This window comes from Podarcis muralis, chromosome 1, assembly GCF_964188315.1.
Source record: "Podarcis muralis chromosome 1, rPodMur119.hap1.1, whole genome shotgun sequence".
NCBI lineage: Eukaryota > Metazoa > Chordata > Lepidosauria > Squamata > Lacertidae > Podarcis > Podarcis muralis.
Genome location: NC_135655.1, coordinates 117,413,082 through 117,437,286, shown reverse-complemented (window position 1 = coordinate 117,437,286; position 24,205 = coordinate 117,413,082). Strand labels below are relative to the sequence as shown.

The window sequence follows — 24,205 nt, the reverse complement described above, 5'->3', positions numbered from 1 at the left end:
ATACCGTCATGTGAAAGACAAAAATCCCATGACTGCAATCATGAAGCAGGAATTCTAACAGAGTGCGCTTGAGCTTGGTGGCTTCCTATAGCTGCCTGGTTGTGCAAACGGAATTGTAGAACTGGAAGGGGCCACAAGGGTCATCTAGTCCAATCCCCTGCAAGGTAGGAATCATCCGCCCTATGTGGGGCTCTTGACCCTGAGATTAAGGGGTCTCATGCTTTACCAGTTGAGCTATTTTTATGATTTGATGGATCTTTGTTCTGATCCAGCAGGTCTCTTATTTATGTTCTTGTGCTTCCTGCCAAAATAACTGTGACAGGGATCTGTTGAAATTGGCGTGGGATGAAGGGGTCACATGACCCAGGGGAAAGTTAACCTGGGACGATCAGTATGCCACTTCTGCCTAAGTATGCCACTTCTGCCTAAGCTGCCTACTTCTACGAGCAAAGAGTCCTGTTGGCTGTTGAAATAGCCTCTCGTGTGACCAACTAGCTCTAGTGTCAGGCTTGAGGAATCCTCTCCCCCACCCCACCCCCATAGCACCAAGAGGCAGGGAGGAAACGAGATGATTTATTCTTACGTATGGTTTAGGTGGGTCATAAGGAAAGGGTTAAATGAGTGTGAAGTGATTGGCCAGTGGGAGCCCAAGGGGAGGAGTTAGAGTTAAAGTTGGAGTTGTTGGGAAGTCAGTTGGGAGTTGGAGAAGGAAGAGGGAGGATAAGTCTGTGGGTTGGTCTAGTTTTGATGTGAGAGAGTGAGTGAAACTGTTAGGAGGAGTCAGATAGACAGTTGGGATAATCAGTTAGAAATTATTAGGAAGGTATAGGCCGGTATAGAAACTAAGGATAAGAAACTGACAAGAAAAATTATCTGAAACCATGAACTTGTTCATTCTTATAAAATAAACTTGATTATTTTTTTTAATGTTAACAACTGTCTGGACTCGGTGTGTACCTGAGAGAAACGGGTTGGTGGCAGTGGGGAAGTGATCATAGTGGTGGCACAGGGATCAATAGACCGTCAAACGTCCGGGGACCCTGTGTGATCGCCACACTTCTCCTCTAGCAACAACACCTGCTTCTACGGCATCCATTCATGGACAATTGTCTCTACACTCTTTGTTCTTGCACCCTTAATGAACGCCATGTTTTGGGAGAAGGGGGGTCGGTTATACTGTCCATAGACGTGTCAGCTAGCCAGTGGCGTAGCGTGGGTTGTCAGCACCCGGGGCAAGGCAAGTAATTTGCGCCCCCTAACCCGTGGATTTGCGCCCCCAACCCGTGGATTTGTGCCCCCTAACCTGTGGATTTGCCCTAACCCCAGATGTTGCGCCCGGTGCGGCCGGCCCCCCCTGCACCCCCCACGCTACGCCACTGCAGCTAGCTGCTCTGTCTCCCCTCCCCCTTCTCCTAACACTGCATATCTCTATGTTCATCTATCTCTGAGCTGTTACCTTCCTCCAAGCCCTGCTGTAAATCAACACTGCCTTCCTCCTCTCTGGGTGCAACCCCACCCCCTGCCCTTGGGACTCCTCATAAGGAAGCTGGTCCTGTGAGGGGAGAGACTCCATCAGGCAAGGCCTCCTTCCACCTGCCTTGCCTCACCCTCTAGTCTCTGCTTCTCAATTTGTATTGAGTACTGTGGCTTGCCGCTGTTTTACTATTAGAGTTTAGAAAATATTTCTTGTAATTGTTGAGTGGATTTCTGTTCAGCTTTTACACGTTATTATTATTTAATACTATTCTAATGATTGTTGAATGTTACTTTTTTGATGTAGGTTGCCTATTTTAAAGTTTTATTATCACATTTTTGTATTGCATTAGATTGTGGTAAGATGTACGTTTTTTGTTTCTTCAGCTTGTAAACCGCCTTGAGTATTGTAAGATAGAAAGACAGCACAGTGGTGCCTCGCAAGATGAAATTAATCCGTTCCGCGAGTCTCTTCGTCTTGCGGTTTTTTCATCTTGCGAAGCACAGCTATTAGCGGCTTAGCGGCTTAGCGGCTATTAACGGCTTAGTGGCTTAGCGGCTTCAAGAAAAAGGAAACAAACTCGCAAGAACTCGCAAGACGTTTCGTCTTGCGAAGCAAGCCCATAGGGAAATTCGTCTTGCGGAACGACTCAAAAAACGGAAAACCCTTTCGTCTAGCGAGTTTTTCGTATTGCGAGGCATTCGTCTTGCGGGGCACCACTGTATACAAATTAAAAGATGATGATGATGATGGTGAAAAGAAGGGGGCAGACCCCCACCACTCCTCCTCCTCTTCAGTCCAGTCCCTGGCACCTAGCTTCTTACCTCAGGCTGGCCTTCATACAGAAAAACCTCGCATCTGTGTCTGACCACGTGGCTCAAAAGTGTAACTCCTTCCAAGTGCTCTATTGGCACCTCAGGTTCAGTTTTTTAAAATTTTTGCATTGAACCTAAGCACATTACATTGACCTGCGCACAGCCGAGAACCTGCAGAATGGTAAATGTTCAACATCGATGAGCGCCGAAGACAAGAGATCACACAATGCCTGGGTTTATTTAAAGATATGGCCATGAATTTGTATCTTTTTTAAAATTGTGCTCACCAGTAAGTAGTTGCATTATGCCAATTAGCTAAGCTTCTTACCTTGTTGCTTTTCGTAGTATATCTAAGGGAGGTTTAGGGTCCACCAACAAAAAGCTTTTAAATGTTTCTAATTGATTGTGTGTTGATGTTTTTAAATCTCCCTGACACCTTTTATGCATGTAATCATGCTTCAAATGAGCCCGTTGAAACAAATGGGATGCTAATAGGCACTTTGGTGGTCAGAAATAAACCTTGACTAAACAGAAACTCAGAACCATTAATGCAAAATAGGCCCCACCAAGTTGCGAAACCACTCTTTCCCCTTCCACTCCTTGTTGAAAGGCAACTTGCAATTTCTGATCAATAAAGCATGGATGCCATACAGTTGCTCGTGGTGTAGGAGATGAAGGGGAAATTGTGAAACGCAGTTTGGACAAGACATGTACGTGGAGTTGTTTAGAGTCATAGGTGCTTTATTTCTGCGTTCCAAATCTTATTAATTTCAATTACATTCTGGTCAAAATAATAATCCCTTATACAACAACTGCAATATTAGTACCGTAACTTCCATTCGTGTTGACACATTAAATGATTTATAGAACTGCAAGTGAGGCACTCAAAACTATATCCTTGTTCTTCCTGTGTGTGGCAATTATTCTGTCCCTGGTGTTTCTTTCTGTCCTTGTAAAATGTTATGTCTATACTTTCCCAGCTGTTGCTGCTCTCCATCATGCCTTGGGCGGAGCTGATATTCCACCGTTGTTTCACAAATTTCTCTATTGCTCCTTCCCGTGCCTCATTGTTTTGCAACTTTAACAACAGCTGCAAAAATCACTCTGTCCCAAAACATTCATGAGTAATTCAATAGAGAGAGAAAAAACATTCATTTTTCTATTGAATTACTCATGGCATTTGTTCTGTTTTGAGTTGCTGTTGCTTTGTGCAAGTTTTAAAGTCATTCGCTGTATGCATGTATATACACACACATAGAGTGGTACCTCGGGTTACATATGCTTCAGGTTACAGACTCCACTAACCCAGAAATAGTACCTCAGGTTAAGAACTTTGCTTCAGGATGAGAACAGAAATCGCGCGGCGGTGGCAGCGGGAGGCCGCATTAGCTAAAGTGGTGCTTCAGGTTAAGCACAGTTTCAGGTTAAGAACGGACCTCCGGAACGAATTAAGTGCATAACCAGAGGTACCACTGTACACACACACCAACCCAACTATAAAAAGCGGAGTGTCTTTTCTGTTTGGAAATGAGGCCAGTATATTCTCTATGCATTACATTGCATATCTTTCAATGGCCTGAAAGGTCTTACCATTGTTCTGTTTGGTTTGCATGCTATTACCCCAGCATTATCAGATTGCTACTGCCTTCTGTACAGGAAGTCGTACACAGGAGCAATCTGTCAGAGTGTCATTGAGGATCAATTCTAAATGGTACCCAGCGGGATGCTGTTGTATCTCAGTGGGTGCACTGCATTCTACGCTTTGATTATATTGGACGCTGGAATTAAGCCCCTCAGGCTTTTGCATGTACAGCAGGTACACAATGCTGTACAGTACTGTACTACCAATAATGTTAAAAAAAATATTCTGGCCTTACAGTTTGATAAATTAGGACATCCTATTTAAAAGCAAAAGGTATTTGTTGGCATTTCCAAAGATTCCTCCCATGTAATCAGATTATATAGGGGTTATGGGGCAGTATGTCTCTGCTTCTAATTCTGTAACTCGGAGGCAATAATTTAAGCTGCAAGGAGAAGCTGGTTGAACGCTCTTGGAATTTAGCAATGTCCTAGCAGTTGTGGTTCAGAAATGTCATCTTGGACAAGTTCTAGGGCCATGCAAGACGACGCTTTGGCAGACTTAGAGGTAACAGGGTAAATACTCTTGATTTTTGACTATAGCCCTGGTCATGGTCACATTCAGATTGCACGATGCATGTATGAGGGAGAAGGAATGTGACTAGCTAGAAGTGACTTCAAGAGTGTATGCGGAAGTGGAACTTACACCAAGATGGAATGACTGGGGGAAAAAATTAGGATTTTCTACTTGGTTCTCTATTGAAAGACTTGCTGCTACATAGTGTAGTGTTGGGTGTGTTTAATTGACAATAATAGCCATTCTTGCATAGAGTTACGTGGCAAGTAGACTTAGGCAGCAAAATTTTGGGCCGCACCACTTCAGATTGCAAAGTGGGAGTGAAACGTTTGAATAGTCCTCCATGTAATATTTTTCTTACATGTAGCATATCAATGGTAAAGCTTTAGAATAGACTTCTCCCTGGCGTGTGGTTTTACGATATGCAGATAATTTTTTTTACGTGGGGGCAGGCATTAAAAATATGGCATTCCACCTGCTGTCTAGAGTGGTACGGCCCACAATTCTACAATCTCATTTGCACAATGTGTAGAACGGCGACAAGTCGGCCACAGTTGGCAAAAAGATTCCTGCATTGCAGGGGGTTGGACTAGATGATCCTCGTGGACCCTTCCAACTCTACAATTCTATGATTCTAAGCCCCACTTAAGTTAAATGGGACTTTTCTGTCTAGGATGAATGCATAGGATCACAACCTTCTTGCCCATTTTATCTCCTGGGTTCAGGGTGGACTGCTGCAACATATCCTTATCTCATTTTATTTCATTTTACAGAGACTGCAAACGTTTGGATAATCTATCAGGTGGTCACACCATAACGATTTAAAGATTTAATGCATGCTCTTAAGAAGGAATGAGTGTCCCAGTGACAGCAGCAAGGACACCAAAGACATATAGTGAACTCTAGAATGACTTGTTGGGATGCAAAGACAATTGTTAGTAAACATGTTGTGCACAAGAACTTACTGTCATACAATGGATAATGTATGCAGTCTATATTTTCATACCTTAACTATTCCTTTTTAAAAATTGTTGTTTGATTTGCTTGGGTAAAACATGTGTGTGTGTTTTGTGCAGTTGTTCCCAGTAGATTCATTGATTTTTATAAACCTTTTTCTTGTATAACATGCATTTTTGTGTATTTGCACTACAAATGTATATTTGTACCAATCTAGTTGTTTTATTTTCTTCCAAAAGATCCTAGTAAGAGTAGATTGATGAGTGCTATATATAATCTGTAGGGGAGAGACCAGTTGTTTCCCTCATAGAACTTCAGTTAGTAGCACCCCCTGAGGAGAGGGAATGGCTTTTAAGCATCTTCAGGTCTGTAGTCGGTGCTGGATTTACATATAAGCTAAACAAGCTATAGCTTGGGGCCCCACTCTCTTGGGGCCCCCCCAAAAAAATTTAAAGGAAAAAAACCCCTGGATGTACATTTCCAAAATATAAGATAAAAAACAAATAAAATAGAACCTACATACAGCAACAGTGTTTTATGTTGTGTATGGACCTATTAGGTCCATAAATTACCATATACAGTGGTACCTCAGGTTACATGCGCTTCAGGTTACAGACTCTGCTAACCCAGAAATAGTACCTCAGGTTAAGAACTTTGCTTCAGGATGAGAACAGAAATCGTGCTCAGGCGGCGTGGCAGCAGCGGGAGGCCCCATTAGCTAAAGTGGTGCTTCAGGTTAAGAACAGACCTCCAGAACGAATTAAGTACATAACTAGAGGTACCACTGTAGCATATATTCAACACAAAAAGAAGTGACAATTTGTTGTTGACAAAGGACAGCTGGACATATAAAAGGCCCCATTACCTTCAGTAGCTTAGGGCCTCATCAAACCTAAATCCGGCCCTGTCTGAAGTGCAGGTTTGTCTCCAGGGGTCAGCAAACTTTTTCAGCAGGGGGCCGGTCCACTGTCCCTCAGACCTTGTGGGGGACCGGACTATATTTTGAAGAGGGGAAAAAATGAATTCCTATGACCCACAAATAACCCAGAGATGCATTTGAAATAAAAGGACACATTCTACTCATGTAAAAACACGCTGATTCCCAGACCATCGGCTGGCCGGATTTAGAAGGTGATTGGGCTGGATCCGGCCCCTGGGCCTTAGTTTGCCTACCCCTGGGTTAGGCCAATCACAAGCTCAATGATCATTGCCTATGGCCAAATACCTACACGGGAACAGAGATTTCACACAGATACTCTTGTTTACAGGCATGAGCGAATACACACTCGAAGACCATATCGTGTTGATGCATCTGACAAATATTCTCCAGACGAAGATCTGGTAAACCTTGAAGTCCTGGATGAGGTAAGGTATGACAAGTTAATGAATTCTCAGTCCTCGGTCTTCCCGCTTGCTCTTGCAGGCATTATTCATATTTCTAACAATATCGCCATGTCACCAAGTTAATTGTTCATAGTCCTGACATAATGAGAAAACTGTGTCATATGATTATGATCTCCTATCAGGGGTTCATTTATATTCTGAGCATTTAGATTGTTCTGTTATACAGGAGAAGCAGATGATGGATGGCAGTAGGTTACATTATTATTTGTGCTTGCTGCAATGAGAAGCTCAGCTCCAAACATCGAGATTAGAGAGGGTGTATATTTCAGAACTAGGGACGCGGGTGGCGCTGTGGGTAAAAGCCTCAGCGCCTAGGGCTTGCCGATAGAAAGGTCGGCGGTTCGAATCCCCGCGGTGGGGTGAGCTCCCGTTGCTCGGTCCCAGCGCCTGCCAACCTAGCAGTTCGAAAGCACCCCCGGGTGCAAGTAGATAAATAGGGACCGCTTACTAGCGGGAAGGTAAACGGCGTTTCCATGTGCGGCTCTGGCTCACCAGAGCAGCGATGTCACGCTGGCCACGTGACCCGGAAGTGTCTCCAGACAGCGCTGGCCCCCGGCCTCTTGAGTGAGATGGGCGCACAACCCTAGAGTCTGGCAAGACTGGCCCGTACGGGCAGGGGTACCTTTACCTTTTTATATTTCAGAACTATTTTTCCATTGGGGCTTGTGCATTAAAAGTATAACACTATTATAAACATCGCAACTTTAGTCAAACCATGCACATCTCTTTCCACTTACATAAACTTGGTTCTTGTAGCTCCAGTGATCTTTCACGCTTTTACCAATGCATGGCAATTTATCGGACAGGGAAAGAGGCAGAGAGATCTAACCTCCACTCCTTGAATGGTCCATTTTCTTCCATCTTTCTCCGCCCGGAAATATTCCAACTTCCTGATGCCCATATCCATCTCTTTCAGCCTCTTTACTTTGTCTCATAAAACTGAGCAAAAGCTGTTGAAAAAGGAGCCGGTTTTTGTTTGCACAGACCTAGTACTGGTGGCGTTTCTTGGTGATGCTGGAGTGTGATAGACGGAACACCCACTAACTGGCTTTGAACTGTGTGATTTGTTTGGCCCAAGCGAAATGGCCAAGGAGTGCTTGAGCTACAGCACTGCTAAGCATGTTGTAGACCTGATCAACCCTTTCCATGGAAGACCACAAGGTGGGGCGCTGGGGCAGTGTAGCATAAACAGGCACCAGGGAAGACCTAAGCTAGATCTTCTTTATCTGCACATTTGTCTTGCCCAAAGCAGCGGAACACAATGAAGCAAGCAATCACCAGTTTGCTTGTATGTATGTATGTATGGTACATACATGCAAGCAAACTGGTGATGGTGGGATGTGGGTGGCGCTGTGGGTTAAACCACAGAGCCTAGGACTTGCCGATCAGAAGGTTGGCAGTTCGAATCCCCGCGACGGGGTGAACTCCTGTTGCTCAGTCCCTGCTCCTGCCTACCTACCTACGTCAAAGTGCAAGTAGATAAATAGGTACCGCTCCGGCGGGAAGGTAAACGGTATTTCCGTGCGCTGCTCTGGTTCGCCAGAAATGGCTTAGTCATGCTGGCCACATGACCCAGAAGCTGTCTGCGGACAAACGCCAGCTCCCTCGACCTATAGAGCAAGATGAGTGTGCAACCCCAGAGTCGGTCACGACTGGACCTAATGGTCAGGGGTCCCTTTACCTTTACCTATGTATGTATGGTAAAGGACCCCTGGATGGTTAAGTCCAGTCAAAGGCAACTATGAGGTTGCAGCACTCATCTCGCTTTTAGGCTGAGGGAGCCGGTGTTTGTCCACAGACAGCTTTCTGGGTCATGTGGCCAGAATGACTAAACCACTTCTGGTGCAACGGGACACCGTGACGGAAACCAGAGCACACGGAAACACCGCTTACCTTTCCACTGCAGCGGTACCTATTTATTTACTTGCACTGGTGTGCTTTCAAACTGCTAGGTTGGCAGGAGCTAGGACAGAGCAACGGGAGCTCACCCCATTGCAGGGATTCAAACTGCTGACCTTCCGATCGGCAAGCCCAAGAGGCTCAGTGGTTTAGACTACAGTGCCACCCACATTCCACATATGTATGGATCTTTCTTTCTTTCTTTCTTTCTTCCCCTACTACCACTCCAGGGGTGCCAAGTTGAATGAAATAGGCGGGGCAGGTAAGCCCCGCCCCACATATTTGATCACATGACATGATGCATACACACCATTTGAATGGCAATGCCCATCCACTGGGGGGTGGGACCTTCTCAAATACTCTATTGGTGGAGGTTGAGTTCACTTCAGCCCTTAGGAATTGGCTCCTATGCACCACTCCACTGCTGCCTCTTGCCCCCAGATAAAAATCCTGGTCAGGTTGCACATTTTGATTCCTAATCTGCCTTCCAGAAGCACTAGAGACTTGCTGTTGAATAAATAAATCTCTGGGGCCCCGTGTAGGCGTGGGCCTTGGCACAATTGCTCCCGTTACACCAGGGATAACCTGCCCTTGCACATGGGTGGAAATGATGGATCCAGAAGACTGCCAGACTGTGTGCAGTGGTACCTCGGGTTACAGACACTTCAGGTTACAGATGCTTCAGGTTACAGACTCCGCTAACCCAGAAATAGTGCCTGAGGTTAAGAACTTTGCTTCAGGATGAGAACAGAAATCATGCTCCATCGATACGGCAGCATCAGGAGGCCCCATTAGCTAAAGTGGTACCTCAGGTTAAGAACAGTTTCAGGTTAAGAACGGAACTCCAGAACCAATTAAGTTCTTAACCCGAGGTACCACTGTACCTGCTTTTTGAGAGGCGGTGCAACCCCTTCCAAAATTAGGCAAATTCCTAATTCCCAGACCATGGACCCACCTATGGGGCCTAAGTCTTGCCAGCGTTCAGCTTCAGTTTGTTGGTCTCTATCCTGCTCCTCACTGCACCCAGGCAGTGATTCAAAACCTACACAGCCCCACCTGACACACGTAACAGAAATAGCGCTAGGTGCTGTCAGTATATACAGTGGAACCTCAGTTATAGAATGTCTCTGTTGACGAATGTTTTGGCACCCGAACGCCGACAACCCGGAAGTGAATGCTTCCGTTTTCAAACGCGCCTCAGAAGTCGAACGGCTTCTGCTGTGTGTTTTTCAGTTTTCTCAACTGAATTTGCTGACAGCCCTTTTGCCTCGGTTTTCAAATGTTTCTGAAGTCGAACGGTCTTCCGGAATGGATTTCGTTCGAAAACCAATGTTCCACTGTGTGTGGAACGTAACCTGTATTTTCATATCAGGGAAGTATTCGTTTGCTTTAACACAATAAAACTTTATGGGCTGACTTTATTTTCATAGTTTGTGATCCTTTTATCAAAGTGTGGTCAGGGTCCTACAGCTAATAAAAATTGGCACACATGCATAAAGGTAGAAAATTAGATTTGTTAGCTCTGTCTGCTTTTACTATTTTTATTATTTTAGTTGAGAAGAAAACAGGGACTCAGCCGTGCCAGCGCTAAGTGCATTTTATGTGGCAATTGATTTCAGTGGGCAATTGAAATTAATTGCACGTAAAAGGGCTTCACTTTGAGCCTTAGGTAAAATGCCGCAGTTGTAAGCAAAATCATTGTACATTTTGTGCTTATAGCAAGAAATTTAGCTGAATGTTATGTTATTGTGTAGATTTTTTTAAAAAAAATAAAAAAAATAAATCAGGAAGTTAAATATATTTTTGTTGTCTCTTTCTATTCCCGGTGTGGTGCAGTTTATTTCTCTGACCCAAACAATGATTGAAATGTAATAGATAGGTTTATTGCTTTTAATGTGGCCTACAGTTATAGATTTATCTCGGAGAGAGATATGAGCCTTGGAAAAAATGGTTTGATACGGCAAAGTCAATATTTGACATAAGTGACAAATAACATTTGAGATTTTCGCTTCTTGCTTCTTGCAGTTGATTTACTTACGATGAGTTTCCTGTCTGCAAAATACTGCTTAACTGTAAAACTTGCAATGTTTTCAGGAGACAATTATTCATCAGTTGCAGAAGCGCTATGCAGACTTACAAATTTATACTTACGTTGGAGATATCTTAATAGCCTTAAACCCCTTCCAGAATCTCAGCATATATTCTCCGCAGGTAAGAGAATCTTGGGAATGTATCCAGGGTGGTAGCTTTGTGCTGGTGGAAAGAGCTGCTCATGGAAGGCAAGGCACATGCCTGTCCCCTGCTGCACCCATCTGTGCCTTGTCCCATTCTCTTTCCAGATGTTCCCTCACTTCTCAAGAGCAGTTTGAAGGGACAGAGTGCGGAGACATGGGAGGCTGCAATAGATAGGAGGGATCTGGGCAGGAGGGATTCTTGCACAAGCAGAATTGGCTTCCACTACTACTTTTGGCTACCCAAAAGAGTTTTTTGCCTTCCGTTAAGAGTTTGGGTGTAATCCTTGACGCCTGTCTTTCCATGGAGGCGCAGGTTACAGCAACAGCCAAGGTGACATTTTTCCACCTTCGCCGCATCAAGCAGTTGGTCCCTTACCTTTCCCGCCCCAGCCTGGCCACAGTGATCCATGCGACGGTCATCTCCAGGCTTGACTACTGTAATTCGCTCTACGCGGGGCTGCCCTTGAAGCTGTCCCAGAAATTCCAGTGGGTGCAGAATGCTGCAGCGAGGCTCCTCACGGGGTCTCTGCCATGGGAGCATATTCACCCAGTGCTTTTCCAGCTGCACTGGCTCCCGGTGGAGTACAGGGTCAGATTTAAGGTGCTGGTTTTGACCTCTAAAGCCCTTCGCGGCCTAGGATCCTCGTAGAGGGAGACAATGTTGCTTCTTCACTAGCTCGACCCCTCTCTGCCTTTTGGCCTCCTTCCTCTTCTGCTTCCAATTCTGATCCTGATCTTCTCTCTAGCACAGACTCTCTCTTCTCACTAAGCCCTGTTAACGCTTCAGCTTCCGACACCTCTTCCTCCCAGTCTTCTCCCTCTCCTGCCTCTGAGCACTCACTGTCATTCTGCCACCAATCCCTGGGCTTTGAGCTTTCTTCCCTTGGGGCTTCCCCAGCTGGTGCCTCCCAACTTTCCTCTGCGTCCAGCCCGCCCATGAATGGGCCATCACATGGCTTTAATGTTCTTACGAAATAAAAACAAAATAAAGCGAAAGTGTTTCTAAACAAAGGATATCAAATTATGAAGTTAAGCTGTACCCAGTACAGTCATACCTTGGTTCTCAAACACCTTGCAACACAAACGTTTTGGCTCCCGAACGCCGCAAACCCGGAAGTGAGTGTTCCAGTTTGTGAACGTTCTTTGGAACCCAAACATCCAATGTGGCTTCCGCGTCTTCCGATTGGCTGCAGGAGCTTCCTGCGGCCAATTGGAAGCCGCGCCTTGGTTTCTGAACGTTTTTGGGAGTCAACCAGACTTTTGGAACAGATTCCATTCGAGAACCAAGGTATGACTGTAATCTGTTTGCCCTCAAGCCCTTTGTTTTCATTATACTGTGAAGTGTTAGGAGTCATGTTAAAACTGAGACACTGTAGCTCAGTAGAACAGCACATGGGTTGCATGCAGAAGTTTCAATCTCTGGCTTCTCCACTTTAAAAGAATCAGGTGATGGGTCACCTGACTAGGCCAGATGGGCAAATAATCTGACCTTTATATAGCAGATTCGGTGATCCCATTGAAAAATGCAAGCAGCACATGGGAGTGGGGTGGGAAGTTTCTGTTCATTTATTTTTTAACTGGTGGGTGGGGCTTCTTATTACATGACACACATGTTGTGCTTTGACACCTCTCTTTTCACGTTTAGTTCTCCAAGCTTTACCACGGCGTGAAGCGCTCCTCAAACCCACCCCACATATTTGCCTCTGCAGACGCCGCTTATCAAGGCATGATAACTTTCAACAAAGACCAGGTAGGAAAATGTTTTAAACGCATAAATATTTTTAAAATGCTGTTGTCTATACCAGTGGTTCCCACCTGCTTTCTCCCACAGACCGCTTGAAAATTGCCGAGGGTCTTAATTCTTTTACCCTCACCTGTTGTAGCAATTGCAATATAGTGCGCCTGATTCTGTGTGATTTTTAATTGTATTTTATTGCTTCTTTTATTCTTTATATTGTATTTTATTGTATTCGGATGCTAAGTCTTCTTCACAGACACTGCAGACCACCTGAACTAAGCTCGTGGACCACAATTTGGGAATCCTTGGTCTACACAATGCAAGAGCATGTTGAATTTTTATTTCACGTCAGACTTTCTGTGTGGAGCTTTCTGAAGTTTCACGCGGCTAAAATAGATCTCTGAAGATCCAGGCACTACTCCAAACATCATGGCTTTGAAGTGTATACCTATGGTTTTGAATTTGAACCCGATGCATACAAAATTGAAAATATGTATCCTAGAGGCTGCAGTTGGGGGGAAATCTGGAGTCAAAATCAAGATATTTTAAATTCAGCTTCATTATTCCCACAGGTAACATTTTGTGGGTCAGATTATTCATGCACAGCAACTCATGGGATTATGTTTAATGTTCCTTGTATTGGGGCAAGAAGCTATCTGCTGCTGGACCTGCAGTGCACTAGTGAATGCCCCCACCTATGACACAGCTTGTTAAAAACAATGTAGAACACTTAAGGGTATATTGATGCAGACCTGGGTCAGACAGGTAGACTAGGGTGGATGAAAAGAACTATAGTTCCCTGAGTTCTTTCAGGAAAGGGAATGACTAATTAATTTCCCTAGTTTAAGTCTGTGTTGTAGGCAGGCTTCTAATCTGACTCAGGGTTTCAATCACCAGGGCATGTAATAATTAATTTGCATGCTGCCAAGAGAGCAATTTATGCCTCCCTTTAGGTCAGATGTGCATTGGTGGACTTTGGGAGAAGGCTAGGAAGTACCAGACTCTTGTGACTATAAGTCAAAGAAAGTAAGAGTCATTAACTCTGTGATCACTCATTTTCATGGTAAAAACACAATAGGGATACTTCTAATATAACTGTAATGAGGACACAAATCCAATTATATGGCAATGATTTTAATGAAAATGCAGTCGAGTGCTGCAGAAACAGGAGTCTTTATATCCCAAAGATTGCAATCTTGCAAGACTTTTTCACATGAACTATGGCACGCAGAGATGGCTGCTGGCTCTAACAAAAGGCAGCGCTTTTAATTTGTCAGTTTTATCCTTGGCATGGTTTGCCGCAGGATTGTACAATAATCCCGAGTCGGTATATTTTTAGATACGCATTTTAAAGAACCCCCAGAAAATAAATACAGGGATATGGCACTTTAGAAACAGTGGTGGACCCAGTTTGAAGCCTGAATGGAGAAAGAGTTAAAATATACAGTATGTGAGGATTTCAGAATGCATTAGTTACGGTGATCATTTGGGAGGACCAACATTTTCAAAAGCAGCACAGCCAAAGAATGAGGATGGTTGTTCTTCTGAGATGCTCCAGGAGAACCACGTGAGATACTACAGCAAATGTATGGCTGCTGCCAGAAACAACAACTGGCCATTTGGCTCCCTCCTTCCACCACCATAATACCAAGTTCAAAGTGCTGGTTTTAAGCTATAAAGCCTTAAATGGCTCAGGACCACAATACCTCAAGGACGCCTCTTTCCATATGAAGCTACCCAGACCCTGAGATCATCTTCTGAGGCCCTCCTTCGTGTGTCTCCTCCTCAAGAGGTTCAGAGGGTGGCAACATGAGAATGGGCCTTCTCTGCAGTGGCTCCCTGTCTGTGGAATACTCTCCCCAGAGAAATTCGCCTGGCGCCTTCATTATACAGCTTTAGGCGCCAGGCAAAAATGTTCATTTTTAACCAGGCCTTTGGTTGACCTGATTGACATCCTATACCCTTTTAAAATGTGGCTCTTTTTGTGCGGCTGTTATTGGGTTATTATTTTATTTTAATTTTATATGTTGTGATCTTTTCTGTGAACTGCCCTGAGACCTCCGAGGATAGGGCAGTATATAAATTCAAAACAAACAAATGAAACTTAAATATTTATTTGGTTTATACTGTACCCTTCAATGGATTCCCAGGATGTCTTTCAAAAAGTTCAAATTTTGAGAGACTGCTTTCTCTCTTACTTACCCAGTAGGTCACACTGACGTTTGCCGGAGAACTTCTCCCGCAAGTTCCAAAGAGATCTGACCACCACCCTCGTAATTTGGAACAGGGCCTTCAGTGTGGCTGCCCCTGCTCTGTGGAACACCATTCCTGTCAAGATACAGCATGCATCCTCTAGCTGCACTTAGTGGTTTTTGATCCTTACACTTTCATATATCTAATGGAAGCTGACTTCCATGACTCAGGCCCACTTGGCTCAAGTTGCAGCAAAGGGAACAAGCTGTATAAATATGGTAGTCCACAGCAGCTATCTGACAAAGGTTGATTCCAGGGCAGCCAGAGTGTGCTGGTCCCAAGGGTTAACCGTGCGGTGAGGTCGAGTCCAGTCTGAGGTCGAGGGTGCAGTATGGAGGCTGTCCATCAAAGCTGAAGCAGGGTCCAAGGCAGGGAGTCGGGTGAGGTCAGGAACTCTGGCAGAAAAACAGGACAGGGTGCAGGCAGGAACAGGCTACCAACAATGTTGCTCCCGCAACTTGGGACTAGGGCTGGCTGGCTTTTATCTGCCCCGAGGCATAGGGCGGCCCCGGTCCACAGGTGACTCGCCTCTCCTGGCCTGGAGGCGAGCACTCTCCTGCTTAGTTCCTTCCGCCTCTCTGCCCTGAGCCTCTGTAGCTCAGGAGAGGCTGGAGGATTACCGGACCCAGAGGCAACCTCCTCCTCCCCTGACGGGGCTGAGAGTGGAGCACCTGCAGGCAATGGGTCCTCCATCACCTCAGGAGCCAGAGCAGACTCAGCTGGTGCCTGCACCTGAGGATCCAGCACAGGTGAGGACCCTTCAGGCTCAAGCCCCAGCCCCGGCTCAGCTGGTTCTGGAGGCAGGGACTCCTGTGCAGGCTGGGATTCCTCAGGTTCAGCCTCCGAGTCCAAATCCCAGGCCATCACACAGAGGCAATCTGATCCTAGCCTTGTTGATTTGGCACAGCCATTTTTTCAATTTGAATGAGATGACCAGCAATAGAGTCTCATGTGGTCCCTTCCAGCTTCACGATTCTATGTTTGCTTGGCTCATTTTCGTGCCAACTCTTGACCTGGAACGACCAGGCCTGAAAGGTTCTGTGGCTGACATTTCAGGTAATGTAAAGGGACTTCTCTGTACCCCAACCTGGTTTCTTCCAGGTGTTTTGTACTATAAATCCCAATAACTCGGGCCAGCAAGGCCAATGGTCATGTATGATGTAGTGCCAAACCTTTGGTGGATACCAGGTTAGATTCAAAGAAAGAAGGACTCTGCTGGTCAAGAGAGGATGATTGTTCATCTTGAAATGTTCCCAGTCCTGATATTTCACACATTAATCACACTAATTGACGACATTCTTCTTGGTTGAGGAATATAATGCTATAACATGACGTTGTAGCATTACGTGGAGGCAGGTGCATTTGGTATCATATGTGCTTTTAAACTGACTATACTTTTGGCTTTTCCCACTGATTTTATTGTTATTTAACCCAATGCCTATCATTGTGCAAGAAGCAAGAGAGGTCCAATATACCTGAAGGAGCGTCTCCACCCCCATCATTCTGCCCGGATGCTGAGGTTCAGCGCCGAGGGCCTTCTGGCGGTTCCCTCCCTGTGAGAAGCCAAGTTACAGGGAACCAGGCAGAGGGCCTTCTCGGTAGTGGCACCCACCCTGTGGAACGCCCTCCCAACAGATGTCAAAGAGAAAAACAACTACCAGACTTTTAGAAGACATCTGAAGGCAGCCCTGTTTAGGGAAGCTTTTAACGTTTGACAGACCATTGTATTTTAATATTTTGTTGGAAGCTGCCCAGAGTGGCTGGGGAAACCCAAACAGATGGATGGGGTATAAATAATATATGATGATGATGATGATGCAATATTTTGCTGATCTCTGCAAAGGCAGCCAAATTGAAGATGCTCTGCTGCCTTAATGGTCTGTTAAGGTGCATGTCTGGGGAGATTAACCACTGGAGCTGTAAATGATGCATATTTTCCTCTGTTTTTTGTGCCAGTGCATTATCATCAGCGGAGAGAGCGGTGCTGGGAAGACCGAAAGTGCCCATCTCATTGTGCAGCATTTGACCTTCTTGGGAAAGGTATCTATTGACTGCCATGGTAGCATGAATGTCTGTCAGCGGTGCAAAGTACTGCCTGCGTTTGTCCACAGCGCTAAAATCATGCTCCCCTTCCCATCGTTCTCCTCCAGCATGGCTGCAAGGAGACGGTTGGAAATGTCTGCTTCTGTTTTCAATTGGCCACAGTTTGAAGTCGGCTTGTTTTAGTCACTCATCGTTAACATTAACTGCAGTTTGCCTGGGCTTTGATGTCACACTAAGCTGCAAAGCGATTAGTCAAAAACGGGAGTGAAAGATTCCGGAGTCCTCCTCACCGCTATGCTGGGGGGAGCAGGAGGGGAGTGTGTGGTCCTGGTGCTCCATTAGATTTGATCTCATAATGCTTAGCCACAGGTTAGCATGAGATGCAAACGTTCCTTTCATGCAGTTCCGCTTATAGATCCTGCCTGGTTGCAAAAGCAGGTGTGGTAGTGGCTGGGGAAAGCAAGATTTTATAGGGTTGCAAACAACACAGGTGAGTTGAGGGGTGCATCTTAAGGATTATTGGCAATGTCATACAAAACCTGTGGATTATAGGCATAGCTGTCAACCGTCCCTTATTTGGCGGGAAAGTCCCTTATCCCAGCGCCGTGTCCCGCTGCTGTCCCTTATTGATGATGTCTCTTAAATTTCCCGGGTTTCAAAGGAAGCAGCTCCTCTCCCTCCCTCCCTGCCGGCCAGGGAGGAGGGAGGCTCCAGCTGTGTTGCTTGGCTGCGTTGCTCACCCAATAAGGAGTCTAAAAACGACTGGGGGGTGGATCTTGCATGCCTTGTGCCAATCAAATCGGCCGCATTGCCTGGGGACTCATCTTTTCTCAGCGCTTCCCAGCAGAGAGGTGACGGTGGTTTTCCTTGCTGCATCCCCTTTGCCGGGTTGCTGCGCTGTGGGAAACACCGCTTGAGGCTTCGTTTGGCTGCTGGTTGACTAAAATCCCTTATTTTGGCTGCTGATCCCTTATTTTTGAGGCTGCTGGTCCCTTATTTTCAAATCTGTAAGTTGACAGCTATGATTATAAGTCTTCGGGGTAAAGAGATCTTCATGTTTTAAGCAAACTTTGTTCAGCTGGGGAATCCCTTGTAACCTGTTCCCATCTGTGAAGGCTAGCAATCGTGCTTTGAGGGAGAAGATTCTCCAGGTGAACCCCCTGGTTGAAGCCTTTGGAAATGCCTGCACTGCCATCAATGACAACTCCAGCCGTTTTGGGAAATACCTGGAAATGATGTTTACACCAACAGGAGCCGTCATGGGAGCAAAGATTTCCGAATATCTACTGGAAAAATCCAGAGTTATAAAACAAGCTGTGTAGGTATAAATATGAATATTTCGCTCCCACCCGCCCCTCAGTTAGAAACAATTTTACCTTCCTAGAAAACACACACACGTAGGGCAATATTTTCAATGCAATTTCTTCCAAGCAAGAGGCATTATCACAGATCAAGCATACCATATTTTTCTGTGTATAAGATGCCCCTATGTATAAGACGCCCCCTACTTTTGGGGACTCAAATTTAAATATGCATAGGCACTATCCGTGTATAAGAGTCCCTCCCCCCTGATTTCTAACCCTGTTTTAGAGTAAAAAAATCTAGTCTTATACATGGAAAAGTACAGTACAGTGGTACCTTGGGTTACATACGCTTCAGGTTACAGACTCTGCTAACCCAGAAATATTACCTCAGGTTAAGAACTTTGCTTCAGGATGAGAACAGAAATCGTGCTCCGGCGGCACAGCAGCAGCAGCAGGAAGCCTCATTAGCTAAAGTGGTGCTTCAGGTTAAGAACAGTTTCGGGTTAACAACAGACCTCCAGAACGAATTAAGTTCTTAACCCGAGGTACCACTGTATTTGCAGCCAGGTTGCTCACCGGTACAGAACAACAAACCCCTGTGTTGCAAGCTTAACACAACAAACAACACAAGCAACACAATGACCAGTATACTAGATAGCACTGCAATTCTTATTGCATATTATACATAATTTAGTATAACAAAACCAAAATGTGTACACTTGTAAATTCTCTAATATATTTGAAATCAAGTGAACACACGTCTGTCAATCTTTGAAAGTCCGTAGAAGTATAATAAGTCTATAGTTGAAACAAAATAATAGATGCTATCCTGTGGGCTAAGCGGTAAAACTTTTCAGGCTTTCTGATAAAAATCAGATAACAATCGCCTAGCCTCCAGGACGGGGCACACTCATCCTGGCCCGACTGCACCAGCTACTAATTAGTTTCCAGACTGAATTAAAAGTGCTGGTTTCGACCTATAACACATTATGCTACTCAGGACCCCGATAGCGTAAGGGCCACCTCTTTCTACATAAACCAACCCAGATCCTATAATCTGCATCAGAGGCAATTGTCCATGTTCCTCATCTGAGGGAGGTGCAGAGAATAGCAACATGAGAAGAACTTTTCACGGGTGTCCTCCTATTTGTGGAATGCTCTCCCAAGAGAGGGGACGCAGGTGGTGCTGTGGGTTAATCCACAGAACCTAGGACTTGCCGATCAGAAGGCCGGCGGTTCAAATCCCCGCGACGGGATAAGCTCCCATTGCTCGGTCCCTGCTCCTACCAACCTAGCAGTTCAAAAGCACGTCAAAGTGCAAGTAGATAAATAGGTACCGCTCCGGCGGGAAGGTAAACGGCGTTTCCGTGCGCTGCTCTGGTTCGCCAGAAGCGGCTTAGTCATGCTGGCCACATGACCTGGAAGCTGTACGCCAGCTCCCTCAGCCAATAAAGTGAGATGAGCGCCACAACCCCAGAGTCGGTCACAACTGGACCTAATGGTCTGGGGTCCCTTTACCTTTACCTTTACCTCCCAAGAGAAACAGTGCGGTTGTGAGAATAGGCATATGCACAATGGATGTAGGTATATGTAATATACATAAGTTTGCACGTGTAATAAAAGTGTTGAATATAGAGGTATGACATATTTAATACATTACGATATAAGCCATAAAAGTAACTTTTTTTTTTCTTTAACAGAGGGGAGAAAAACTTCCACATATTTTATTATATATATGCTGGCCTTTATCACCAGAAAAAACTCTTTGAATATAAGCTGCCTGAGAAAAAGCCTCCCAGGTAACCCATTACTAATTTGATTTTAATGCCAGATGTAATTAGCTATTGATTAGCTGTTGCTTCCAGCTTGATGCTTGAGTTAGAATATCCATTAACCCTTCCCCAATCCTTAAGGAACCTTTGTCAGCCTCTCATGTGTAAAAGCGGATAAATAAGATGGGAATTTGACCTGCGATGCTGTTTTGGCTAAGCCATGCCCACCTGCTCTACACCTGACATCATGGGGAATATATCAGGTAGAGGACAGGACAAGGTGGGGCCTTGCAGTTCTGTCCAACTGCCAGGCATAGACCTGTAAACAATGATGTACAAACATACCTCAGTTCACTTTGTTATTTTCTGTTGAACTGCAGTTGGCCTATTTTGCACAAGCTTGTTTTCCATATACTTTTTTAAACTTTAGTTTTTAGCTTTAGTACACAGTTGTTGTTGTTTAGTCGTTTAGTCGTGTCCGACTCTTCGTGACCCCATGGACCAGGCACTCCTGTCTTCCACTGCCTCCTGCAGTTTGGTCAAACTCATGTTTGTAGCTTCGAGAAGACTGTCCAACCATCTCATCCTCTGTCGTCCCCTTCTCCTTGTGCCCTCCATCTTTCCCAACATCAGGGTCTTCTCCAGGGAGTCTTCTCTTCTCATGAGGTGGCCAAAGTATTGGAGCCTCAGCTTCAGGATCTGTCCTTCCAGTGAGCACTCGGGGCTGATTTCCTTAAGAACGGATAGGTTTGAGCTTCTTGCAGTCCATGGGACTCTCAAGAGTCTCCTCCAGCACCATAATTCAGAAGCATCAATTCTTCGGCAATCAGCCTTCTTTATGGTCCAGCTCTCACTTCCATACATCACTACTGGGAAAACCATAGCTTTAATCTCAGCCACCAACAGATCAGCTTTTCCTCCCTTGTTAATGAAGCAGCTCATGGCCCCATCACGAAGTCATCTATGGCTGCAAACCTAACCATGTCTACTCAGAACTCGGTCCCGTTAAATTCAGGGAAGTTTTTGATGTTTGCTGTTCTACAGTGGTTTTATAATTTGTTGGAAGCTGCGCAGAGTGGCTGGGGCAACCCAGTCAGATGGATGACATGTGAATATATTATTATTATTATTATTATTATTATTATTATTACTCTCAAGTAAGTGGGGTTAGGAATGCAGCCACTCTCGCCTCCTTGATTTCAAAGTTCAGTTTTAACTTTGCATCCCATCTCATGGGACAGTTTAATTAAAAGTCAATACAATTTCAGGAGGGAGGAGAATTTTAAATTTCATGTTACTTTTAAAACAAGGGTATATTGACTGCCTCAGAAACAATAAAAAGGAAGAGGTACCTGCATCATGTAGGGACGCGGGTGGCGCTGTGGGTTAAACCACAGAGCCTAGGGCTTGCTGATCAGAAGGTCGGCGGTTCGAATCCCCGCGACGGGGTGAGCTCCTGTTGCTTGGTCCCAGCTCCTGCCAACCTAGCAGTTCGAAAGCATGGCAAAGTGCAAGTAGATAAATAGGTACCGCTCCGGCGGGAAGGTAAACGGTGTTTCTGTGCGCTGCTCTGGTTCACCAGAAGTGGCTTAGTCATACAGGCCACATGACCCGGAAGCCGGCTCCATTGGCCTATAGAGCGAGATGAGCGCGCAACCCCCGAGTCGGCCATGACTGGACCTAATGGTGAGGGGTCCCTTTACCTTTACCTTTACCTGTATCATGAATATATGTTGTATGCCTTTGTGCATAATGTGTGCATGTTTTTTAAAAGTTCTAGAGAACTAAATGTCTTTCGCAACAAGAGTCCATGCTGTAATGGGGGTTGAAATCCACCCGGTGGTCCGCTTTTGATGGATTCCCTTGTGCAGCGTTATGTTAGCTCAGTCAGTAGAGCAAGAGATAAAATCTGAAAATTGTGGGTTTGAGCCCCATGTTAGGCCGGGGGTTAGACTAGATGGGGCCCTTTCCAATTCCACAATTTTAAGAATATTCTCCCAACTGAAGATACTTCTCCCCCTAAATGACCATCAGCTGATAGTCACCTAAAGGGATCCTCTTTGCCTAATACTTGGAGAACATCTTCAAATGAGGTTGTGCTTCAATGTCCTCCTTTGAAATGTGATTGATGTCATTCACCTGAAATTGCCGTGACCCTAGATGATTGACAAGTGGCTAGTCCTCCCCACCTGTCAAGTTTGCTCACGGCAGGTAGAAGAGGTCGAGATTTGGGCTGCTGGGCTAAATTGATTCCCCACCCTTTTAACTGTGTGGATCAAAAATAAAACTAAGAGCTTTTTTCCCACTCTCTTGAATTGCATCTGTTTTGTTTTCCAAAATAGTTGCTTGCAGAGTTAATGGTACGTGTTAACATTATGCAAATAAACCCAAATGAATTGTTTTTAAATCTGTACATTATTATTACTTGGGTAATTGGCCTGTAAGGACGGAGTTGCATTTACGTATTCCATTGTGTCAACTTTCAAGTGTGTGTTGTTGTTGTTTTCTACATTAACTTTATGAACTTGTCTGGTTTTATTGTCTAGAAATACCCATTTCAAAATAACAGCATCATGGCAACTCTTTGGACAACTACAGTGGCCAGTTTGCTGAACATTATAGGATAGGCAGATAGGGACGCGGGTGGCGCTGTGGGTAAAAGCCTCAGCGCCTAGGGCTTGCCGATCGAAAGGTCGGCGGTTCGAATCCCCTCAGCGGGGTGCGCTCCCGTTGTTCGGTCCCAGCGCCTGCCAACCTAGCAGTTCGAAAGCACCCCCGGGTGCAAGTAGATAAATAGGGACCGCTTTCTAGCGGGAAGGTAAACGGCGTTTCCGTGTGCGGCTCTGGCTCGCCAGAGCAGCGATGTCACGCTGGCCACGTGACCCGGAAGTGTCTCCGGACAGCGCTGGCCCCCGGCCTCTTGAGTGAGATGGGCGCACAACCCTAGAGTCTGTCAAGACTGGCCGGCACGGGCAGGGGTACCTTTACCTTTATAGGATAGGCAGAGAGGAGATAATCTCTCTCTCTCTCTCTCTCTCTCTCTCTCTCTCTGTTTGCACATAGGGTTATGTTGAATCCCCATGAGGCTACGCAGTGTCAGAAGAGGAAGATAGGTTTTCATTTCACCCCAGATGCAGTGCTTTTCTCTTCACCGTAGTGAAAGAGTCATTCACATATATGGGAGTAAGAAAAGCAGTTTTCAACAATGTTATTAGTGGCTAAAACTTTTCGATCTAGTTTTGTGAGGAAAGGAAGGGTAAGCAGGTTTTGCCTATCCCCCAGTTTGCTGTTTGTAGCCTTGCTTTCAGTGAAAACCACCAAGACACTTGCTGCTTCAAGTGTGTGTCTATCAGCCTTTTCGAAAGGGCTGTAGATCAGTGGATAAGCCTATTCTGCATGCAGAAGGTCCTATGTTCAATTCCAGCATCTCCAGGTATCTTGAGGTACCTCAAGCCAAAAATTTTCATAATTGTTTTTAAATAGGTTTATGGTTCTTGATGTTAACCAAATCCCTAAATACTTGACCTTTTTATGGACTTCAATCTCAATATTCTGTTCTAACTCCATTTTCCCCTCTTCCTTCAAATTTTTGACTAGCAATTTAGTGAGAGACCACCCAGAATAATTTTAAATATGTTGCAAGAGGACTGCAGCTGATGGTGTAGGGAGGTCAGTGAAAATTGGGTGCCATGCCTTGCACAAGTAGAAGTGCTTTTCACTAGCGCAAATATACCATTGGGTACAACGTACTGAGTTCAATTTAATTGAAATCAAGCTTCCATCAAGGCTTAATCTGAGCACAAGGCTCAGCTCCCAAACCCCTTTTCCGTTTTGTGGTTCAGCTCTCCAAAGGATGAATCTGTGAGTGTCTCTGTGTGCGTGCAGAGTGCAAATTTCCAATGATCTTACAAATGTAGAGTTCCCAAGAAGGACTTCTGTACCTGCTGGGTTTGTCTTCTAGACAGCCTCCAGCGTCAACACCTTCCTTCTCAGGAATGAAGAATGACTCTTATCTCTTTTTTATTTAGGTACATTGATAATGACACAGGAAGGGTGATGCATGACATTATTAGTAAAGAATCCTATGGGACACAGTTTGACGCAATTCAGCATTGCTTCAGGATCATCGGGTTTACGGATGAGGTAAGTAGTGACTT

The 24,205-nt window shown here is 45.1% G+C and overlaps 1 protein-coding gene across 1 annotated transcript in view; it reads left to right on the top strand.

The window, feature by feature from the left end:
• MYO3B (myosin IIIB) overlaps window positions 1–24,205 on the top strand; it is a 252,794-nt gene that overhangs the window by 86,278 nt on the left and 142,311 nt on the right. The window contains exons 9-15 of the mRNA XM_077917134.1: window positions 6,670–6,766; window positions 10,799–10,915; window positions 12,584–12,688; window positions 16,886–16,969; window positions 18,088–18,290; window positions 19,977–20,075; window positions 24,077–24,191. Of these exons, the coding sequence (XP_077773260.1) occupies window positions 6,670–6,766; window positions 10,799–10,915; window positions 12,584–12,688; window positions 16,886–16,969; window positions 18,088–18,290; window positions 19,977–20,075; window positions 24,077–24,191 (820 nt within the window). The remainder of the gene's footprint in view (window positions 1–6,669; window positions 6,767–10,798; window positions 10,916–12,583; window positions 12,689–16,885; window positions 16,970–18,087; window positions 18,291–19,976; window positions 20,076–24,076; window positions 24,192–24,205) is intronic.